Here is a 20,518-nt window from a genome sequence, read left to right as displayed (position 1 = left end):
AAGCAAATCAGAAATCCATGTAATGATCATGAAGGCTCACTAAAGGAGCAACGCCTGAAGCCAGATCAAAACATGGAGAGTAATGGCTCGAAGGAAGGGAGGGCAGTCACCTGACCTCAGCACTGCCAGTCCCAGTCAAGACTGCCACTCCAGTGGCAGGGAAAAAAACAGCCTGTAGACTGCATCCAACCAAGAACTGAAACTTTTCAAATATCCTACTTCATGTACTATTCCATGTATTGTTATACTGTAACAATCGCCATTGAAATAAGAGCCAGAAATCATTTGGAGAACTTGCACATGCTAGGAAAGGTGAATGGACCTGGTATCCGTCCTGTGTAGAGCTCAAGATAGTGGTGGTTTCTTAAGTAGTGTAAACTGCCCCAGGCTTCTTTGTGCTCCATGACATGTGCTGGAAGGACTTCCTGGGTCTGCCCACTTTCTCCTCTTTTTTAATAGATCTTCATTCCGTGAAGAATATCAAATGTACTGTTAAGAGTTTCTGCACACAAAGTTTTAGAGACCAACACAATTCAAGTTCCAGCTCCAAAAATTAGAATTTAGACACAGTAACCTCACTGAACTAGTTGCCCAGTTATTAATGGAAGGTGGTATACTGTGAGGCGGTGTGGAAGCTTAGATACAGTCCTATGCTTATGTGGTTCCCAGAGCAGTGCCTCACATTGTTTAGTCAGTGAGGCTTAGACATACTTTTGTGTATCTGAAATCAAATGCCCACAGTATGCCTCACATATGGTTAGTCAGATTGAACAATAATTTCTTACTCCACATAGTTGCTAATACGTATAGTCTTTGACTGCTCACTGTATCTAGAGATTCCAGAGATGCAGACCACTAGGGATACAAAGACAACAACTTCAGTTCTACCATGAATGGACAAGAAGGAAAAGTAGGTGATGTTACGGAGATGGGGGCACTTACCCATGTCTTAGGCATGGTGCAGAAGAATCAAACAGTCTAGGATGCTCGCCAACTTCATATAGGTATAATTTTTTTCAATAAAGTTCTTTCTACATTTTCTGTGCCTGTTTATACACCATATGGAAAAGAACATCAATATTTTCCTGCATTTTAGTTTGAGGAACAAAGCCAGTAGAAACCTTGGAGAAAAACTGCTGTGCCTGCTCTACAGCTACTTTGTTGCAGAACATTTAGAATTCTTTAAACAAGCTAAGAACGTTGGAGACAAACATTTTAAACCAGACAGAAGAGTTTTTGTTTGTTTGTCATGAATCCCACAGTGTCTGACAACCAAACACCCTGAGACTTTGTTCTAATGGATGGATCGTGGCTGCTAATCCAGTCACTGTACAGCATCTCGGGTCCCCAGCAGTTCGCTGTTAAAGGCAGGTCTGCCAGTTGTGTGTGATGGAGGAGTAGCCAGTCATCATCAGGCTTGCTGTGTTACTAGCATGTTACAGTTCTGAAGGACAGGAGGAAAGTAAATGCATTGACTTTCTATCATAACTAAGGAAAACTTCAACTATAATTATCTAGTCTTTAAGTCCAAGAATCCCAGAAGGATATAATATTACCTGAGTAAACAGGAAGTACATTGTAAGCAAATTCCAAAAGTCTAGAAATGACAGAGACATCTGACTGCCTGAACAGTCACCCAAAGTTCCTCTGTGATGTTGGGACATCCATCTTCAGCCTACAGGCCTAGAGTGTCTGGAAGACTTCAATGAAACAGGAATGCTGAAAGGCAAAGTTTGTCCATCTCTGTCCTGTTGACTGAAGTTTCTGTCCCGCCTGGTCCCTACAGTCATTAAGTCCCCAAAAAAATCACACAGAAGTCTACATTAATTATAAACTGATTGGCCCAGTATCTCAGGCTTCTTATTAACTCTTACAACTTATATCAGCCCATTATTCTTATCTGTGTTAGCCACATGGCTTGGCACTTTATTAGGCAGGGAAGTCACATCTTGCTTCTTCTGTGGCTGGGCCAGGGCTGCTAGCAGAATTCTCTTCCCAGAATTCTCCTGTTCTCATTGCCCCACCTCTACTTCCTGCCTGGTCACCCTTCCTATACTTCCTGCCTGGCTACTGGCCAATCAGCATTTATTTAAAATATAATTAACAGAATACAGACCACTGTCCCACACCACTTCACCCTCTTTTTTTAATAAAAAAAAAAAACAAGAACTCTGAATCTAATATCCTTTGTTTAGCTTTCTCTTGACCATTGGCCATAACAACTTGTAACCAACATTTTAAACAAAGGAAAATATACACAGTCCATTTTTTGGGAATGTAGGCATAGTTTTTCGGGCTACTTCCTGCTGGTTGTGGGCACTGATAATCTTATGGGGACCTAAAGAAAATTTAGAATCATGATCAAGTCATGACTAGAGTAATCTCAGGCAGCAGTCTTGTATCTGTTCTGGATGTAGAACTCTGACATCTCGGCCATCTGTTCCTACCAGAGATTTCTCAGGTGGTCTTCCTTGATCAAACCTGATTTTTCTTAACTCAGAATAAATCCATTTTCTATGGAAACAAAAGCAAAACCTCTTCTCCAAAGTAACATACCTTTTGAGTCAAGGTATTCTCAAAATACCTATCTTGGATTAAATTAGAAGCATTTATAAGCAAATATTTTTTAGCAGCTGTTGCTCCTTCCTCAGCATCCAAACAATTCAAAGAGAGCATAATAACATACAGTATCCAGACTCTCTGTGTATTTTTCATCTTTCCGTGGCTTTATTTTAACCTCTATTTCTTTTATTTTAAATTTAATTTTTGGCTTTTTGAGACAGGTTCTCTGTGTATCGTTGGCCATCCTGGGACTCCCTCTGTAGACCAGGCTGTCCTTAAACTCACAGAGATCTGCCTGCCTCTGTCTTCCAAGTGTTGGGATTAAAGGTGTGTGCTACTGCACCCAACTACTCTCTCTGTCTCTCTCTGTCTCTGTCTCTGTCTCTCTCTCTCTCTCTCTCTCTCTCAGGACTAACCTTTTTCTTTTCTCTCCTAAGCCTGCATATATTTTTAACACACTGTAAAACATTTAGAGATTTTCTTCATCTTTGAATCTCTCTTTACTGCATATCTCTTTTTCTGACCATGTGAGTCTTTAATTTGCTAAGCAATATGGAGAGGATTAAAGCCATGTCTTTGACAGCTGGATCCAACCCATTTCTTAGCTTTCTGAGATTTCAGCCTCATGGTGGAAGTACTGGCTGTAGCCATGTTTATTGCCACAACTCTATGGCATTTCAAGGTCCCTGCCAGCAAGCAAGCTTCAGCAGTGTGCTCACAAACCACACTCAAATGTTCAGAGTTTGCCCTGGCAGGATGGCCCAGAAAACTGGCATTTTAAAATGGTGCAGCTTTTTTCCTGCTACAGCTGAAAACCAAAAAGCATGTGGTCAGCTTTTCATCGACATTATTTAAGTGTTTCATGGTGAGACCTCTTAAAAGAGCTGCAAGGTTTTATAGCTAATGCTGAGTCAGGAAGCCTCTCTTAAATGAGAGTGCTTGCCTCTAGCAAGCAGAGCCCACCTGAGAAAATGCTGAAGCCATGCTTAACTCTATTCTTTTCTGTCTAGAATAACTTCTAAACTCTCTCAGGCTTTTAAGTAGATTTGGTCAGCCCCATGTTGGCACACCATTCTATCCTCTATGTCCTGCAGAATGTGTGGCAGATTTTTCAATGAAGTAAGACCTTGTTTTGGCCAAGTTCGGCAGTCTTTTTTCTATGTGTCCTGCATGTCCAGCCTACACAGCACATTGTCAGTCGCCAAAGGCAAGAGCAGTTTCTTTGCCCAGTGGCTAACCTTACCACAATGAAAGCAAACTTCATAACGAGTTTCTTCAATGCCCATTATCTCTGAAGCAAATTGGAGCAGATGTGTCTCACTGTCACTAAAAGCCTTAGGTTAAGAAAACATTTTTAAATGAACTGCATAGGTACAATACCTGAAACAACAGCAGAAGCATATATACAATATACAATATGTTGTAACAAAAATAACTTTAAACTGGTATCAGTATACAAAATTCCTTTAAACAAGAGTAGAAGCATATATGCAGTGTGCAAAATGACTTTAAATTTATTCAGTTTACAAAAGTCCATACCAATATAAAATATTTGAGATTAATAATTGTTTTTTTAGTTTAAATATATTCAATAATCTACCCTTTTATCTTATCATTCATGTATTCCTACATTCCCCTAAATATAACAAGCATCCAAACCAAATAACCCAAAGCCTCCCACAACCCAACTCTTTGGAATGTGGATGTTGTTTCTCTAGACTGCTGGCTGGCTCCTAGCATCCTCCTTGTTCCTTCTTGCTCCCTCCTCCTCAGAGTTCTCCTCCTATTTATTCTTTATGCCTGCTAGCCACGCTTATCCTTTCTTCTGCCTAGCTATGGCTGTTCAGCTCTTTATTAAACTATTTGGTGTTTTAGACAGGCAAAGAATCACAGCTTCACAGAGTTAAAGAAATGCAGCATAAATAAAAACAATGCATTATTAATCATTAAACAAATATTCCAGAGTATAAACAAATGTAACACACCTTAAAATAATATTCAACAGTAGCAAACTGTTCAATAAGCACATTTAATAAACACTATATTCTTTCCTCTCTGGAAATTTTTTGCATTAAAAGTACTGGCAGGGGCTGGAAGATGGCTCAATAAGTGAAGTGCTTTCTCTGCAAGCATGAGGACCTAGGTATGGATCCTCTGCCCCATATTAAAAGCCACGCACAGCAGTGAACACCTGTAATCCCAGCACTGAGAGGCAGAGTGACTGGGGCTTGCTGGCCAGCTGATTGAGCCCAGTGTCTGAGCTTCAGGCTTAGTGAGAGATTATCCAAGAATAAGATGGAGAGCAACTGACACTTTCAACCTCTCATCTGCACACAGAAAAGGAGGTACAAAGCCTGAGAGGTTGCTGCACAAAGTTTTCCCGAACCTATATGCCTATATTCCGTAGAATACACGTGGATGTAGCCACCTGCTGTGTCTCAGCATCAGACGACTCCCCTTCTGGCCCTGCACAGGAAGTCAGTTTGCTATCCATCCTTGTGTTTCTCTAGGAACAGTGCCACATAGAGCTTACCAGCAAATGTAACTTAGTAGCCTGGACTCCAGCCAAGGGCCTCAAACTCTAGGAGGTACCAAATTTGACTACTGAACAATACATCTGTAAAACAAATTCAAGAGCCATTCTCAAAGTAGTTATTATTTTATATTACTTGTATAGATTCAAATATACATATTAGAGGCTGTCGCTGGGTTCTTTGCCTTGTATACACCAGTGTAAAATAACAAAACTCAGTTTCTTTTTCTGACTTACATTTTTCTTCAAGTCTGTAAACAGTCCTGGTCACATTGTTGAAAACACAAGTTAGGGCTTTCAAATCTGCTCTAACTTCTCACAGAACAATGTTTCTGAGCACTCAGTGTCAAGTTCTTTCCCTAGATTCACACTGAATTGTGAATCTAATTTAGACACACATGGTAAAACTCCAGCTTTCTCATGTTCTTTCTAAAATAAGAAAGCAGCACTGTTGGTGCGTGTTATCCAGGAAATATGCATGGTGCAGATAACTTGGATAAGCATACACTGATGAAAATACTTTGGATTGAATTCATATATACTGAAGGAGACCCCCACCAAATGGGGACTTTCTCCCAGACTCCAGATTAGGCACACAGCACCCCCAAAACCCCTGTTTTCACAGAGAGAAATTTTATTAAGTGGGGAAGAAGAGTCAGAGTGGCTGCTTTCTGACTCAGGCAGGACAGGGAACTGCAGCAAATGACCTTGCAGGTATAATTTTTTTTCATAAACGACTTTATTTATTCATGACACATTATTTAAAAAAAATCCCATCCCCTGGAAATGAGTTAAAAAAAAATAAACAAAATCCACCTCCCACCTCCCTATTCCCACTTCCTCCCATTCCCTCCAAATAAAAGGGAAAAAGGTAAAGAAAAAATAAAACAAAACAAAAACACCCCAAAACTCCCCAAAACAAAGGTATAATTTTTAAGAGGAGGAAAATGGGAGGTCTGTGTTAGAATGGGCTACAATGTATTGGTGTATTTTGTTTGGGCATGTTAATTAGGTAACCAAAGGGCGCTTTTGATTGCTTGACTTTAATATTTTGATAGCTAGACCTTGGTAGTCAGCCTCAGGAAGAGAAAGTGGCCAGATAAGATAGATCTTGATGAATAGCTTTAGGAATGTAATCTAATGGGTTTTTTTGTTTGTTTGTTTTCTTTTTTTGTTTGTTTGATTTTTGAGATGCGATTTCTCTGTGTAACAGTGCTGGCTGTACTGGAACTCACAGAGATGTGCCTGCCTCTGCCTCCTGAGTGCTGGGATTAAAGGAATGGGCCACCACCACCCGACTTTTGTTGAGTTTTATTTTTTGCAGAGGGTGATGTTACTTTTCCTTTTGTTTTATGGTCTTGCCTTCTTTGCTCTGTTACTGAATATTCTTTTCAGAGATACATCCATCCTAATCCCCAGCATGCACCTGTGAGTGTGTCCTTATCTGGCACATGGCACTCTGCAGATGGGTAAGGTCGAGCTCTTCTCATGAGAGATCCATCCTGGATTCCCCAGGTCGGGCCAGCATCCTCATGGGGGCTCTCGTGGAGGACAAGAGAACCCCGAAGACTGCTGCAGAAGTTAGGAGGGCAGAGAGGGGAGCTTGGAAGGACAGAATGAGGAAGGTTTTTAGAAGCTGGGGAGCAAGACAGACTTCCTCTCAGGAAGCCACCAGGAGCAGGGTCTGACAGCATCCGTGCCAGGACTCTACCTCTAACTCAGTTCTTTTAAGATGCGAAATTTATATCAACTTAGTAGAGACAAGAAGAAACATGCACAGGCTACTACAGAGTGCTTAAGCACTATAATATGTGCAAAGAATGGTATTAAAATACGCAGAGGACAAAGGTCTTGATTATAATCATTAATGTGAAATGGAATGCATGAATATATGCTAATGGGTTTTGAAAAGACCTCTTGATCAATGCCCCTGCCTCTGTTCTTTAGTCCCTGCCACCATCAGTGGTCAAAGCGTCCCTTTCAAATGTCGACAATTACTTTATTTCTCTGTTTAGAAGCCTTCAATAGGCTCCTGAAAAAATCCCAAATCCCAACCACCAGCTCTGTAGTGAAAACTAAGAGGAGAGAAAAGCAGTGGGAGCCAGTCTCCTCCCTGAGATGTCCTGTTGTTAGCATATTGCTCACAGCAGCTAGGACTGGTGTGCTTCTGACTCACCTTGTATAAAGTGCCAGAGCTGCATTCCATTCCCAGATACACTCGAGAAGTAGCACAACTCTGCAGTGAGCAGTGCACATAATAGGGCAACTCTGCAGTGTGCTGCACACATAGTAGGACAACTCTGCAGTGTGCTGCGCACATAGTAGTGCAGCTCTGCAGTGTGCTGCACACATAGTAGGACAACTCTGCAGTGAGCAGTGCACATAGTAGGGCAACTCTGCAGTGTGCTGCGCACATAGTAGTGCAGCTCTGCAGTGTGCTGCACACATAGTAGGACAACTCTGCAGTGTGCTGCGCACATAGTAGTGCAGCTCTGCAGTGTGCTGCGCACATAGTAGTGCAGCTCTGCAGTGTGCTGCGCACATAGTAGTGCAGCTCTGCAGTGTGCTGCGCACATAGTAGTGCAGCTCTGCAGTGTGCTGCGCACATAGTAGTGCAGCTCTGCAGTGTGCTGCGCACATAGTAGTGCAGCTCTGCAGTGTGCTGCGCACATAATAGGACAACTCTGCAGTGTGCTGCGCACATAGTAGGACAACTCTTCAGTGTGCTGCGCACATAGTAGTGCAGCTCTGCAGTGTGCTGCGCACATAGTAGTGCAGCTCTGCAGTGTGCTGCGCACACAGTAGTGTAGCTCTGCAGTGTGCTGCGCACATAGTAGGACAACTCTGCAGTGTGCTGCGCACATAGTAGGACAACTCTGCAGTGTGCTGCGCACATAGTAGTGCAGCTCTGCAGTGTGCTGCACACATAGTAGGACAACTCTGCAGTGTGCTGTTCACATAAGATGGTGCAATTAATTACAGTATTTAGATTTTTAATTATTGAACTTTAGTTGCATAATACTTTCTATGTACTGTCATGAACTATTTTCAGACTTCATGTCTCATTTATGTTAATTGAACAGTGTAATTGTTACTAGATTTAATAAAATTTTAATTTTATCCAAACATCTTAAGCTAGCTAGTCTGATTCTTTAGTAAAATAGATATTAAAGAAGGAACTGGGTCATCAGAATTTAATTAAGTTACATGGCATGGCCAGGGAACCAGAGTCATTTTTAGGTTGGCTAGATCTCTACCTCTCTTCCGCATGGATCATTTGTGATTAGGGCCTTAAAGCAACTCCACTGCGCTTTCAGAAAGTCCGGAGACTGATCGATGCTGAGCAGAATGTCCAGAAGCCACAGTGGCACTTTGTTTTACAAGGTTGTAGTACTGCGGAGAAAACTGTGTGACCTCCCCACACAGCATGGGAAGCCCACAGCCAGGAGCAGGCATGGGGGACTTAGAGACAGTGAACTACAAATGAGGACGCAGCACCCCCTGCATCCTGTTGCTATTGTCTCTGGGCAACAAGAACAGTGCTGGAAGTGTCACTGCTGCCAAAAGCAGGTGCTCAAGAATGAACTAACCTTCCCTAGCAGTTAGCTTCAGATCACCTCGGTCCATTGGCTGTGTCATGTCTGTCTGTCTTTCTGTCTGTCTGTCCGTGTAAAGACTGAGAGGATCGAACACTCGAAGCTGCTGGAATAATCTTTCTGGAAAAAAATCAGGGCGTGAACTCTTAATAATTGCTGTGGAAACTAAAGAAGAGATGTTTCTGGATCATTTGAGTTTCACTTAATTAAGTCTGTGGATGACTTTTGTATTTGGAAATATTTCTTGCAGTATATAGACATACATGATACAATAAAGCATTTTCCACAGGGGGGGAAAAAAAAGACTGAGAGGAAACAGCAGAAAAAAGCTTGCAAGAAGTAATTGATGTTCTGAATCCTGGCACTTTACCATTTAAGCAGAGTTGGAGAAGTGAGTCAGCGACAGGAGTCTGAAATTCTACTCCAGTCTCTACATATTCAAGCAATCCAATTAAGAATTCACTCTCTCATAAGCCTTTGTTAGGTTGACATCCCAGAAGACTCTTACCTAAAAGTTATGTCCTTGGAATTTGATGTGCATCCTTCCTAAACACCGAAGGGCAGTTTTCTGCATGTGCACACTCAGCCTTCATGACATTGGTGCACCGAGCGCATGAAGCACCGCCCCATGGAAGGCTGAGTCGCTGACTGCAGTCACACACTGGAGATGACCAGGGAGACTCAGGGCAGGTCACCCGCATTCTTTGTGGGAATGACCTGCATAAAGCACAAGTTTTATTTTATATGTTAAAATTCAGAAATGTCAAAGAGCCTGAAGCAGCTCACATCAAAGACTGGAGGACCTCAGCAAAATCCTTGTGTTAGAAACAAGTTTTTTTAAAAAAAGTTTATATAATGCCCACTTAAGAGTTAAAAATGAGATTTAAAAAATATTTCCATTATTTTATTTATCTCTGCCATAGCATCTTCCACTATAGGCAGTAGGTGCTAGAAGGATGAATTTGTCTAGATGATTTCAGAATTGGTAGGAAAAACAGTTTAAAGAATAGGTGTGTACATGAATAAAGCTACCACTTCCTATGACATATACAAGGGTCACATGCCCCCTGACCCAGGGAACAAAATGCTTAGCGTCTAGAAAAGTATCCCATATCCTAAAGCTGTGCATATGTAAATGATCATGTTTGTTTTGAAAGATAATTATGTGCTGATATTCATAGGCCATACTTAACATGGGTAAACTCTCTCTCTTATAATCCACTCCCTCATTCTAGAACAGTCCATCTTAGCACTTGAATTCCATGCTTACTTAAAACATTAGTAATTCACTGGTTAATGAGATCAGAAGTTCAATCCACACACCAGTGTTAGATTTGAATTGGAAGCACCTCTATGAACTTGTTTGAAAATCCTTCTTTGAAAAAGATGCCTGTCACTGGAAAGTTCTAGACTAAGTGAGTAGCCACTCCTGGCACCGAGATAGTGATCTTTGGTATTGTTTCTCTTGAAAGAGACCAGGGATCTTCACAGTAATCATTAACTTCTATGGGAAAAGTTGCATGCAAACTTGCAACATACTGACATACTGGAGACAGAGTAAAGCTATGGCAGCACAGGCCCCAAACTTAGTAGCCAACTTAAACTGGGTAAGGAAGGACATCTTGAGCACCAGTAAGATAACTGCGCTGAACCTCAGCAAAAATGCCTACATCCGCCAGCTAACATAGTAAAGCAGCAGCACTCACCGATGCCGCAGGAGAGTGCTAGTGAAGTATATTGTGTTAAACATAAAGGGAAATTAGATCTACTTATTCAACCTATCCCTTCTAAATTGAACTTTGTGGTTATACTAGATAAGTGGAAGTTCTTGGTAGACATAAATTGCTGAGAAATGTTATACTTTAGACATTATAAGATGTGTAATATTATACATTATAAAATTTTATAGAGATTTATAGATAAAATTGTATGTTAAATTTTCAATCTATTTCAGTATTTAAGGTTAAAGTTTTAGTGTGTGTGTGTGTGTGTGTGTGTTTATGCACATGTCCATGCGGGCACACCCATGAGAAAGAGAACGAACACAAATGTCGTTGGGTACATTGTAGAGGTCAGAAGGCAACCTCAAATGTCCTTCACCATTGAGATGGTCTTTGTTGTACACCACTGCACACAGGCTAGGGGGCCAGTGGGCTTCCTGGGATCCTCCTGTCTCAGCTGCATGCCTCCCTAGGACAATAGGATTATAGTGACTTGTACTAGTGTCTAGCTCCTATGTGACTGTTAAGGACTTGAACTTAGGTTCTTTTTTTTTTTTTTTTGAAACATGCAAGATCTTATTTTATTTTTTTGTTGTGTATTTTCTTTCTTTTTTTCTTTTTGATTTTTTTTTTTTTGAACTTAGGTTCTTTTGATTGCTCCTGAGTCATCTTCCCAGTTCCTAGACAAAGTTTTGTTTATTTGTTATGGTTCTTTGGGGTTTTTTGGTGTTTTTTTTCCCCAGACAGGGTTTCTCTGTTGGCTGTCCTGGAACTAGTCCTTGTAGATCAGGCTGGCCTAGAACTCACAGAGATCTGCCTGCCTCTGCCTCCCGAGTGCTGGGATCAGAGGTGTGCACCATACTTAGCCTGGCCTTGGGCAAGATTTTAAAGGATCTGTGACTGGCTGTGAGCGAACTGCTGTGAGATCCAGTTTATTCTAGTGACTGCTGTGAGATCCAGTGTATTCTAGTGACTGCTGTGAGATCCAGTTTATTCTAGTGACTGCTGTGAGATCCAGTGTATTCTAGTGACTGCTGTGAGATCCAGTGTATTCTAGTGACTGCTGTGAGATCCAGTGTATTCTAGTGATCTATACTCAAAGAACCTAATAGCTAACACAGATAGTGATTGGAAAGGCTGTACTCGAAGATAAATTTTTAGACCTTTTTTTTTTTCTTCTTTTGAACAGGGTGCATATGGTCCATATTCCCCTGACGAATGCATCTCTTTACCTGTTTATACAAGTGCCGAAAGGGATCGTGTGGTGACCAACATCGATGTTCCCTGTGGAGGCAACCAGGACCAGTGGATCCAGTGTGGGGCAGCGCTTTTTCTTAAAAATCAATAAATCTGAGGCAACACAGGACAATTTAGCAAAGTGACATTTATGGCAAAGTTTTACACGGAACATGTAGTCAGTCGGAAATGTTAGTTCAGAATATCTGTAGTTAGTTTTTCTTGTTACTGATCTCCTTGGGTTCTTATTTTAATAAATGTGTAATACCAGCACTGTGTACCTTAAAGAGCAGGGAATTTGGTGGCATTAGCTGTTTTTATGAAAAATTTGCTTTTTCAGGAATTGAATTATTTAAAGTTTAAAGTACTATATTTAAGAAATCAATAATGTTTTAGGTATTTTGTATAATTGCAACTGTTTATTTTAGTCTTCTGTGGTTTTAAATATGTGTACCACTCTCCTTTTAGGCATTGAACACTGTGCAAAGGCATAATGAATGAATTATCTTAACAATTAAACATGTCACTTCATTGTATATATTACATGATATCATCATCATCATTTATTCCCTGACAATGCTAAGCAGGCATGGGCATCCTGTTTATGGCAGTTCTCCAGTTGTTCCTTCCTTGGGCAGTCCTAGATGCTTGTGTTATTGTCATACCCAAAGTTCCACAGTCTTCCTCTATGCTGTCTGTCTATCCAGTGTTCTTTGTGCCTTCCTCTTCACCTTATCCCATGCGCTCCTCCACGCAGTGATATCTTTGGGTATCTGCCGTCATTCATTCTCATAACATGACCAAAGTATCTCAAGTGCTGTCGCTGTATCCTGTAGTTTACTTGCTTCTGTAGATGGAGATGTTTTCTTAATGTCATCATTGCCTGTCTCTTCTTGTGACACCTAGAATCCTCCTGAGACCTGCCATCTCAAACACATTCAGTCACTGTTCCGAGGAGCATTTCATTGTCCAGGTTTCAGAGTTGTAAAGAAGGCAGCTCAAGACGAGTGTCTTATATACTGTAATTTTGTTGTTGTTGTTATGTCTCTTGCTGGCCAAACCTTTCCTAGTGCCTGGAACTCAGCCCTCACTATCCCTATCCACTCTTGACATCTGAAATAGTTCCCTCCTTTGAACTGAGGTTTTCCCCCAGAGAGATAAAGTTGACTGTTTGCTCGAGGTTCTGATTATTTATTACAATGTTAGAATCCTTGTGTGCCCTTCCCATGTGTTGTATCTCAGTCTGCTCGATGTTTGCTTTCATAGAAGGTTCTCACTGACTTCCACCACTCTGCTGACCATGGCCTGCAGCTCATGTGGACTTTCAGCAAGTAGTGCTGTATCATCGGTGAAACACAAGTTACTGATTCGCACACACCTACCTGCATGCCTGTCTGCTCATCCTCCAGGGCTGTTGCTATTGTTAATTCCAGAAACAAAGAGCAGCAGTGAGAGGACACATCCCTGCATCACTCCTACGACTGTCTTAAACTCATCACTTAGTTCTCCACAGACTTTGACTGATGCTAAAGTGTCTTTATAGGCATTATTTAGTATTCTTAGGAGTTTCTCTGGGTGCCTGCATAACCTCATTGTTTCCCAAATTCCTTTCCTCCAGATGCTATCAAATGCCTTCTTGAAGTTTATGTAACAAACATGTAAGTCTTTTCCAAATTCTTCGTATTTTCTACCAGTTAGCTCAAAGTGAAGACCTGATCAGTTGTGCTTCTGTTAGCCCTGAGTCCGCACTGGGCCTTTGCTAGGTTTCCTCGGTTCAGCCCTTGCTCCTTTGCAGGATAATGGAGGAGACTTGCTGCTACGGCACAACAACTAATGCTCCTGTAATTTGCTTTCATTCTGTGGGAATCACTTTGTGTTGCCATATCTCTCTGAAGAGTCTGAGAAGTGCCTCACACCACGTTCCTATTGTAGCCACCTCCAGCTCCTCCATTGTGATGTTAGATCTGAGTTTTGAAGAATAAAGATTCAAAATACATTTTGTTTGGAATGCTTACACATGCACACACACATAGGAGTTATGGGCAGAAATTGAAGTTTGACTGTAAGTTAAATGTTAAGAATTGCTTGGATTTGATTTTGAGACTTTCTTTTCTAATTCCCAAAGAGAGATGGAGACTCATCCGAGAAAGCACAGAACTCATTGCGTTTACCTGCACCAGGCACTTCCATTTTCTGTCCATGCACTCATTTCCATTTTGCAAAGGTGAAAGTGTGAGCAGATTATTTGCTGCTCATTTGAAAAGGCGTGAACACATGGGGTCCCTTCGGGAAAGAGCGCGCAAGACAGGCAAGACCGCAGCAGCACTTTGTCACACGTGGTTTGTGATTTTAAGATCACTGGGTGTCGTAGAACATGCCATTAGTCATTAAGGCTGAGTTGGGAGGATCAGTTTCAAGGCTAGCCTAGGCTACAAGGGGAGAACCCGTATCAACAGGCTGTCTGCCTCACCTTAGTTTTAATTACATATGTGTTTGTATCACTGTCCTGTCTTGGAGTTTATGCATTTGTGGACTCAATGGCGACTGTTTTTAGACAACTCAATCACCAAATTTGTTTCAAAATAATTTTAGACAGCTCTCCTAAATCAACCTCAGCCTCAAAAGGTTGAGTTTACTGAGTAAGGTAGTTGAGATGACTAGTCAGACAAAGAACACCAAAAATACTCCAGCAAAGGCAGAGAGAGTCCCTGGAGCGCATCCTGGGGCCACATTTTCAAGAAGGGAACAGTTATGTGTACTTCTGGAGTTAAAACCTTTTGCTGCTTTCTAACTGCCTTGCTGTGTATTATGAAGCTGGGTTCTCTAACATGTCAGCTTTAAACAAAAGCATTGTGAAGAGGTGAATTTCCTTACAAGCAGTCGGGACCTCTATGGCATTAAATAGAAGGAGCCCAATTAGGCTTCAAACACTCAGGGACATCTAAAGTTCATTCAGATATTGAAACTGAAATTTCTTACTGAGAGCTAAATGTATTCCAATATTTATTTGGTGGAAGGACAAAAAGTAAACCCAAGTAGGGGGGCGGGAAGCCAAGGAAGCCTATTGAGAACTGTCTGGACCTACACCCGTACTTCTTTGCACATAGATATAATTTTCAGGCTATATATTTAACAGAAAACCAACCACTGGCCCAAATGTTATTCTCCAATCATTTATTAGTTCTGGTTATGTGATGTCTAAATGTACTAAATATGTCAAAGTCCAGCACTGTGAGCCAGGTGGTGGCACACACAGTCACAGCATTTAGAGGTTAAGAGTAAGGTTCCAGATTCAAGACTAACATGGGCTCCACAGTGCAACTTTACCAAAAGTAAATTAAATAAAAGGGTGATAAGTTTCAGACTAATCTTTAATGTGCCTCTTTTCTTAGAAGTGGATCTCTTAATGGTTAGAAAAAAGAATGCAAGCTGGGAACTGGGGAGATGGCCTTGTCAGAACAGGGCCACACAAGTAGTAGGATATAAGTCCCATCCCCAGCACCCGTGTAAAATTCAGGCACAGCCATGTTTGCCTGTAGTCCCAGCCTGGGACTTCAGAGGCAGGAGGACCCCTGCGGTGTACTGGCCACCCAGTCTATCTCAATCAGGGAGCTCCAGTTCAATGACAGTCCTTCATCTCAATAAAGTGGAGAGAGAATTCAAGACAGCAGCAGCCCCCAGCCCCCAATGGGCCTCGGGAGACCAAGGAGTCTGAGAAACCCATGGAGGCTTCAAGGGGTGATCGGCAGCAGGCGATGAGCCTGCAGAGCACACAATATCTGTGAAACAACAGAAAAATCCAAGTTTTATGGAAAGATGCTTTTAAAAATTAGTTTCATAGGATTGGAGAAAAAGACAGTGGAATGGAGCAGTGAGCAAAGCTAGTGACATGGTGACTGGTGTCTAACAGACATGGTGCATGTCCTTGCACACTGGTCCTGTCTCTGCCCGCTAGGCCCGTGTCAGCACTCCACCTGCTGCGGCAGCCCTGACTGCTCCTGCTGCTGCTGCTGCTGCTGCTCCTGATGCTGCTGCCACCGCCACTGCTGCTCCTGTTGCTGCTGCTTCTTCTGCTGCTGCTGCTCCTGCTGCTGCTGCTGCTCCTGCTGCTGATATTGCACTGTTTGCCCTGCCAGGGAGAGGAGAGTGCAAGGCTGTAGTGCAGTTGGCAGGCTGCAAGAAGGACCAGTGCCAAGGGCTGAGTGATATACAGTGGCCTGGAGCTCATGTAGGTACACACACGGGTGCGCGCGCACACACACACACACACACACACACACACACACACACGCTGCCCAACCGCAGGACTGCCATGACTGAACAAGATATCTGAGATGAATGGTTTATTTTTTGGATTAAGTCTCCCCAAAAAGACTTCTTTGTTATCCCTGGAGACCATATTGGTGTCCACGGTCTGTGCTGCTACCATTTTGATGACCATAGTCACTGCTGCTGCCACTGGCAACCGTGTTTATGTTTAAGGCCCATGATGCTGCCAGGAACCAGGATGATTTCTGTGATCTAAGACACCACTAGAAACTGTCATGGGGTGTTCACCAGAGAAGACTGCTCGGACAGTTTAAGCTAACTACACGGGATATCCTGGATCCTAGAGTAGCCCTGAGACTTTCTTAGGGTAAGCTTTTAAGCACTAAAACCATGCCTGGGTTGACATGCTTCAGTGAACAAGAACAGTTACCCAGCAGTGGAACTACAGAAGCCACAAAGCAAGGGTAGGGCCTTTAGAGACTTTCTAGAACTCTATGGATTTTGATGGATGAGGCCTTTGTTTATTTTTGGCAGGTGGTGCTGTCTATGTGCTGAATTTTGCAGCCTGAATGGCACTTCCTTCATGGAGTCAGTTGTATTACGGTCTCAGGGCCTACAAAGGTCTGAGACCCTGTTGCAAAACCATGTTGAAGTCTATGATCTCTGCTGCTTCAACTGCTATGGGCAGGGAACCTGCTTTGCTGTGATGACGTCAGGCTCATCCTGAGAGGGAGAGACATGGGAGGCTTCTGTCACAATCCCCTCCCCCAGGCCAGGCGATGGTGACGCACGCCTTTAATCCCAGCACTCGGGAGGCAGAGGCAGGTGGATCTCTGTGAGTTCGAGACAGAGCTAGTTCCAGGAAAGGCTCCAAAGCCACAGAGAAACCCTGTCTCGAAAAAAAATTCAAAAAAAAAAAATAAACCCCTCCCCCAAAGACAAAGTCCACACAAGAGATCATTGAGAGAGTCCTTAAAAACTGAGATAAAGATGCTGAAGTGTGGCTGTTCACAGTTGATGGCTTCTGGTGGGGTTAGGGGTAGGACTCAGTTTTCTTTAAGGGAATGTCCTTTGGGAGTTTGACCATGTTCAAATGAGTATATGGGAAACACAATGGAACTTGGTGATTTTTTTTTTTTTGGTTTGGGTGGGGAGCAATGGTGGGAGGGTGAACCTGAGGAAGTGAGGAGAGTGTGATGGGGTGCATTATACAAAAATTCCCAAATTAATAAAAGTACTGTGATGGGAAAAATAAAAAGAAATGTTTATTAAAGTTAAGGTAGAGATTACAGAAGATTTAGAGATCAACCCTGGCCTGTACATACACATACATGTGCCATACCTGCACATACATATCCACATACACATGTTCACAGACCTGCACATACATATCCACATGCACATGTTCACAGACCTGCACATACACATACATGTGCCATACCTACACATACATATCCACATACACATGTTCACAGACCTGCACATACATGTGCCATACCTGCACATACATATCCACATGCACATGTTCACAGACCTTCACATACATATCCACATGCACATGTTCTCAGACCTGCACATACACATACATGTGCCATACCTACACATACATATCCACATACACATGTTCACAGACCTGCACATACATGTGCCATATCTGCACATACATATCCACATGCACATGTTCACAGACCTGCACATACATGTGCTATACCTGCACATACATATCCACATGTTCACAGACCTGCACATACACATACATGTGCCATACCTGCACATACATATCCATATATACATGTTCACAGACACAGGAAAATTTGGGAGTTCTAATAAAAGATTAGAAAGCAATGAAAATATCAGCATAAACCATCTGGAAATAATAATGAAATCCAATTATTGCCTAATGCAAATTTTTATTTTAAAGTCATTGACACATATCTTAGAAGTTAGCTTATTATTTAACCACAGATAATTCTGCTCCCAGTAGAATCCTTACAACATTGTCTTACAGTTCTCAAGGTTGGAGGTGTGCATTTAAAAAGCACAAGTCTTTGGATTGTAAGTCATTACTTGCCTCAAATTTTATCCCCTAGCTCCCGCACGGCAACATTGAACTCACTGACTGAGCATGTTCAAAATCGGAACTCCGACACTGCCGCTCTACCCTCTATAGGTTGTTCCTGTGCTTCCCTTTTGGACAAAAGAATATGAACACGAGATCCTTGGCCACTTCAGACCTGCCTTAAAGATCCCGGTCCACGGGACAGCTTCGTTTTGCTTTCTCTCTCTCTTTAATCCCCTTCCTAGAACAAACACTGCCACTGTGGATTTGAGACTGGGTTTTGTACCTCAGGGGCCCCCTGTGGCCTCATTTGTGCTACAGGGATTTTGCAGCCTTCAGTGGACTGAAGGACACACACTAGTGAGCTGATGATGTGAACAGTACTAAGTCCCTCCCTCCAAAAGCAGGGGCTAGACCCAAATATTCAAATAAGACCAGGAACATAAGTTAGTGTCACAATGAGCCTATAGCTTCTGATTGATGAGGTTTCACTTTGCCGGGGCAGGGAGAATAACAAAATGGTCTTTCTAAAATTACCCTGCTACCAAAGTTATGTTTACACATTTTTCATCATCTCAGATGGGGCTCGTTGGCCTTTGTGCATAGCAAGCATTTGCTAGGTGTCAAGGCAGAAGTAAGATAACAGTCAGATGTGTTAGCATTCACCTACCATCCTAGTACAAGGGAGTGGAAGAGGGGACCAGGAGTTCAAAACCACCCTTGGATACATAGCAAATTTAAGGCAACAGGAAATCATGTTTCAAAGGAACAAAACCAAACATAATGGCATTTTCACTACACATGTGGTTGTATTTCAGGTACAGCTGCAACTTCAAAGTTGAGTAGAATGATGAGAAAGGTGTACAGTGACAAGAGTCCAGGCTCGGGACAAAAATGCCCCGGCTACCAGTCATAGACCTATGAACCCACAAGTTGCTTTTGCCACGGTGTCTGGTTTCTGAGCTGTTCATTTGTGTGAATACTTCTTACTTTAAACTGTGATGTGTTCCCGATAGAACATCCCCATTGTCTCAGTGTGTGGGTGCACCCCTCACGGTCCTGAGTTCCTTGCTCGTGCTCTCTCTCCTTCTGCTCCTCATTTGGACCTTGGGATTTCAGTCCGGTGCTCCAATGTGGGTCTCTGTCTCTGTTTCCTTTCATCGCCTGATGAAAGTTAATATCCAGGAGGATGACTATATGTTTTTCTTTGGGTTCACCTTCTTATTTAGTTTCTCTAGAATCACGAATTATAGGCTCAATGTCCTTTATTTATGGCTAGGAACCAATTAAGGGATGTTCTATCGGGAACTCACCAAGGCCAGCTGGACTGGGTCTGAAAAAACATGGGACCAAACCGAACTCGCTGAACATAGTGGACAATGAGGACTACTGAGAAGTCAAGAACAATGGCACTGGGTTTTGATCCTACTGCACGTACTGGCTTTGTGGGAGCCTAGGCTCTTTGGATTCTCACCTTACTAGACCTGGAAGGAGGTGGGAGGTCCTTGGACTTCCCACAGGGCAGGGAACCCTGACTGCTCTTCGGGCTGATGAGGGAGGGGAAGTTGACTAAAGGAGGGGGAGGGAAATGGGAGGCAGTGGTGGGGAGGAGGCAGAAATCTTTAATTAATAAATAAATTAATTAATTAAACTGTAATGTGAAGATCAAGAGAAATGCCATCTGATAGTCTCATATGATCTCATCATTGTATTCTAAGATGCGGTGTGTCACCTTGAGAGAAGACATGAATTCCGATGCTGCTTTAAAGAGCTCTTACGTCAGTTCTACAATATGAATGTGCTGTGCAGAAATAACAGAAGCTGAGATTTGATACGATGCCCTCAAGCTTTGTTCTTGCGGTATCAACCATGGTTGTGCTTCTAGGTTAAATATGCACTGGGTTTCCAGGAGCACTGCTTCCATGTGCTTTTCAGGGCCAGCAGACTGTGTATGCCAACAACCAAGGCTGATATTCATTATTTCCCCACGCGACTGACGAGCCTATGTCTCATGTTTCATTATCATACCCATTGCATTGATGAACAGCTACAGTTAACTGACTTTCCTAGGTAGTAAACATAACCACACCCCAGAAATAAAAAGCTGGGCCCATCCCACAGCATAAATCATGCTGAAAGGAATAAGCAGAGACACTGCAGAAGCACATGCTAACCAACTCCTCCCGACAAATGTCTACTCCAGAAGAGCCTCTGACGAGGATAAAATGAACTGATCATGCCTGTCAAAATGCCTGGTGCATATTTCCACTGAAGAGTCACCTGATAAAACCCAGGAGGAGAAAATGGGGGCGTTCCTTGATGGACTTAGCTCTTGGAAATGCCAACTACAGTGTCCTTTGCTCCCAGCACCGCTGGGGCCTGCGCAGCTCTGTTCAGGGGACCCCTGCAGGTCTCAGACATTCTAGCTTGCATCAAAGAAATGATTAAATCAAAACCACTTTCGCCTTTCTCATTCTTGTAAAGAGCACTGAAATATTTCAGACAGGTGTGTGTGTGTGTGTGCGTGCGCGCGTGCGTGCGC

The 20,518-nt window shown here is 42.5% G+C and overlaps 1 protein-coding gene across 1 annotated transcript in view; it reads left to right on the top strand.

Annotated features, from left to right (window-relative positions):
* The window catches only part of Dync2h1 (dynein cytoplasmic 2 heavy chain 1), a 225,006-nt gene extending 213,088 nt beyond the window's left edge, over positions 1–11,918 (top strand). The window contains exon 90 of the mRNA XM_041657101.1: positions 11,602–11,918. Within this exon, the coding sequence (XP_041513035.1) occupies positions 11,602–11,760 (159 nt within the window). The 3' untranslated portion in view covers positions 11,761–11,918. The remainder of the gene's footprint in view (positions 1–11,601) is intronic.
* The last annotated feature ends 8,600 nt before the right edge of the window (positions 11,919–20,518 follow it).

The sequence above is a fragment of the Microtus oregoni genome, unplaced genomic scaffold, assembly GCF_018167655.1.
Source record: "Microtus oregoni isolate MIOR12 unplaced genomic scaffold, Mior012 000008F_ref0000371, whole genome shotgun sequence".
In the NCBI taxonomy this organism is placed as follows: Eukaryota; Metazoa; Chordata; class Mammalia; order Rodentia; family Cricetidae; genus Microtus; species Microtus oregoni.
Note: the sequence above shows the minus strand (reverse complement) of the source record. Positions and strands in the feature narration are given on the sequence as shown.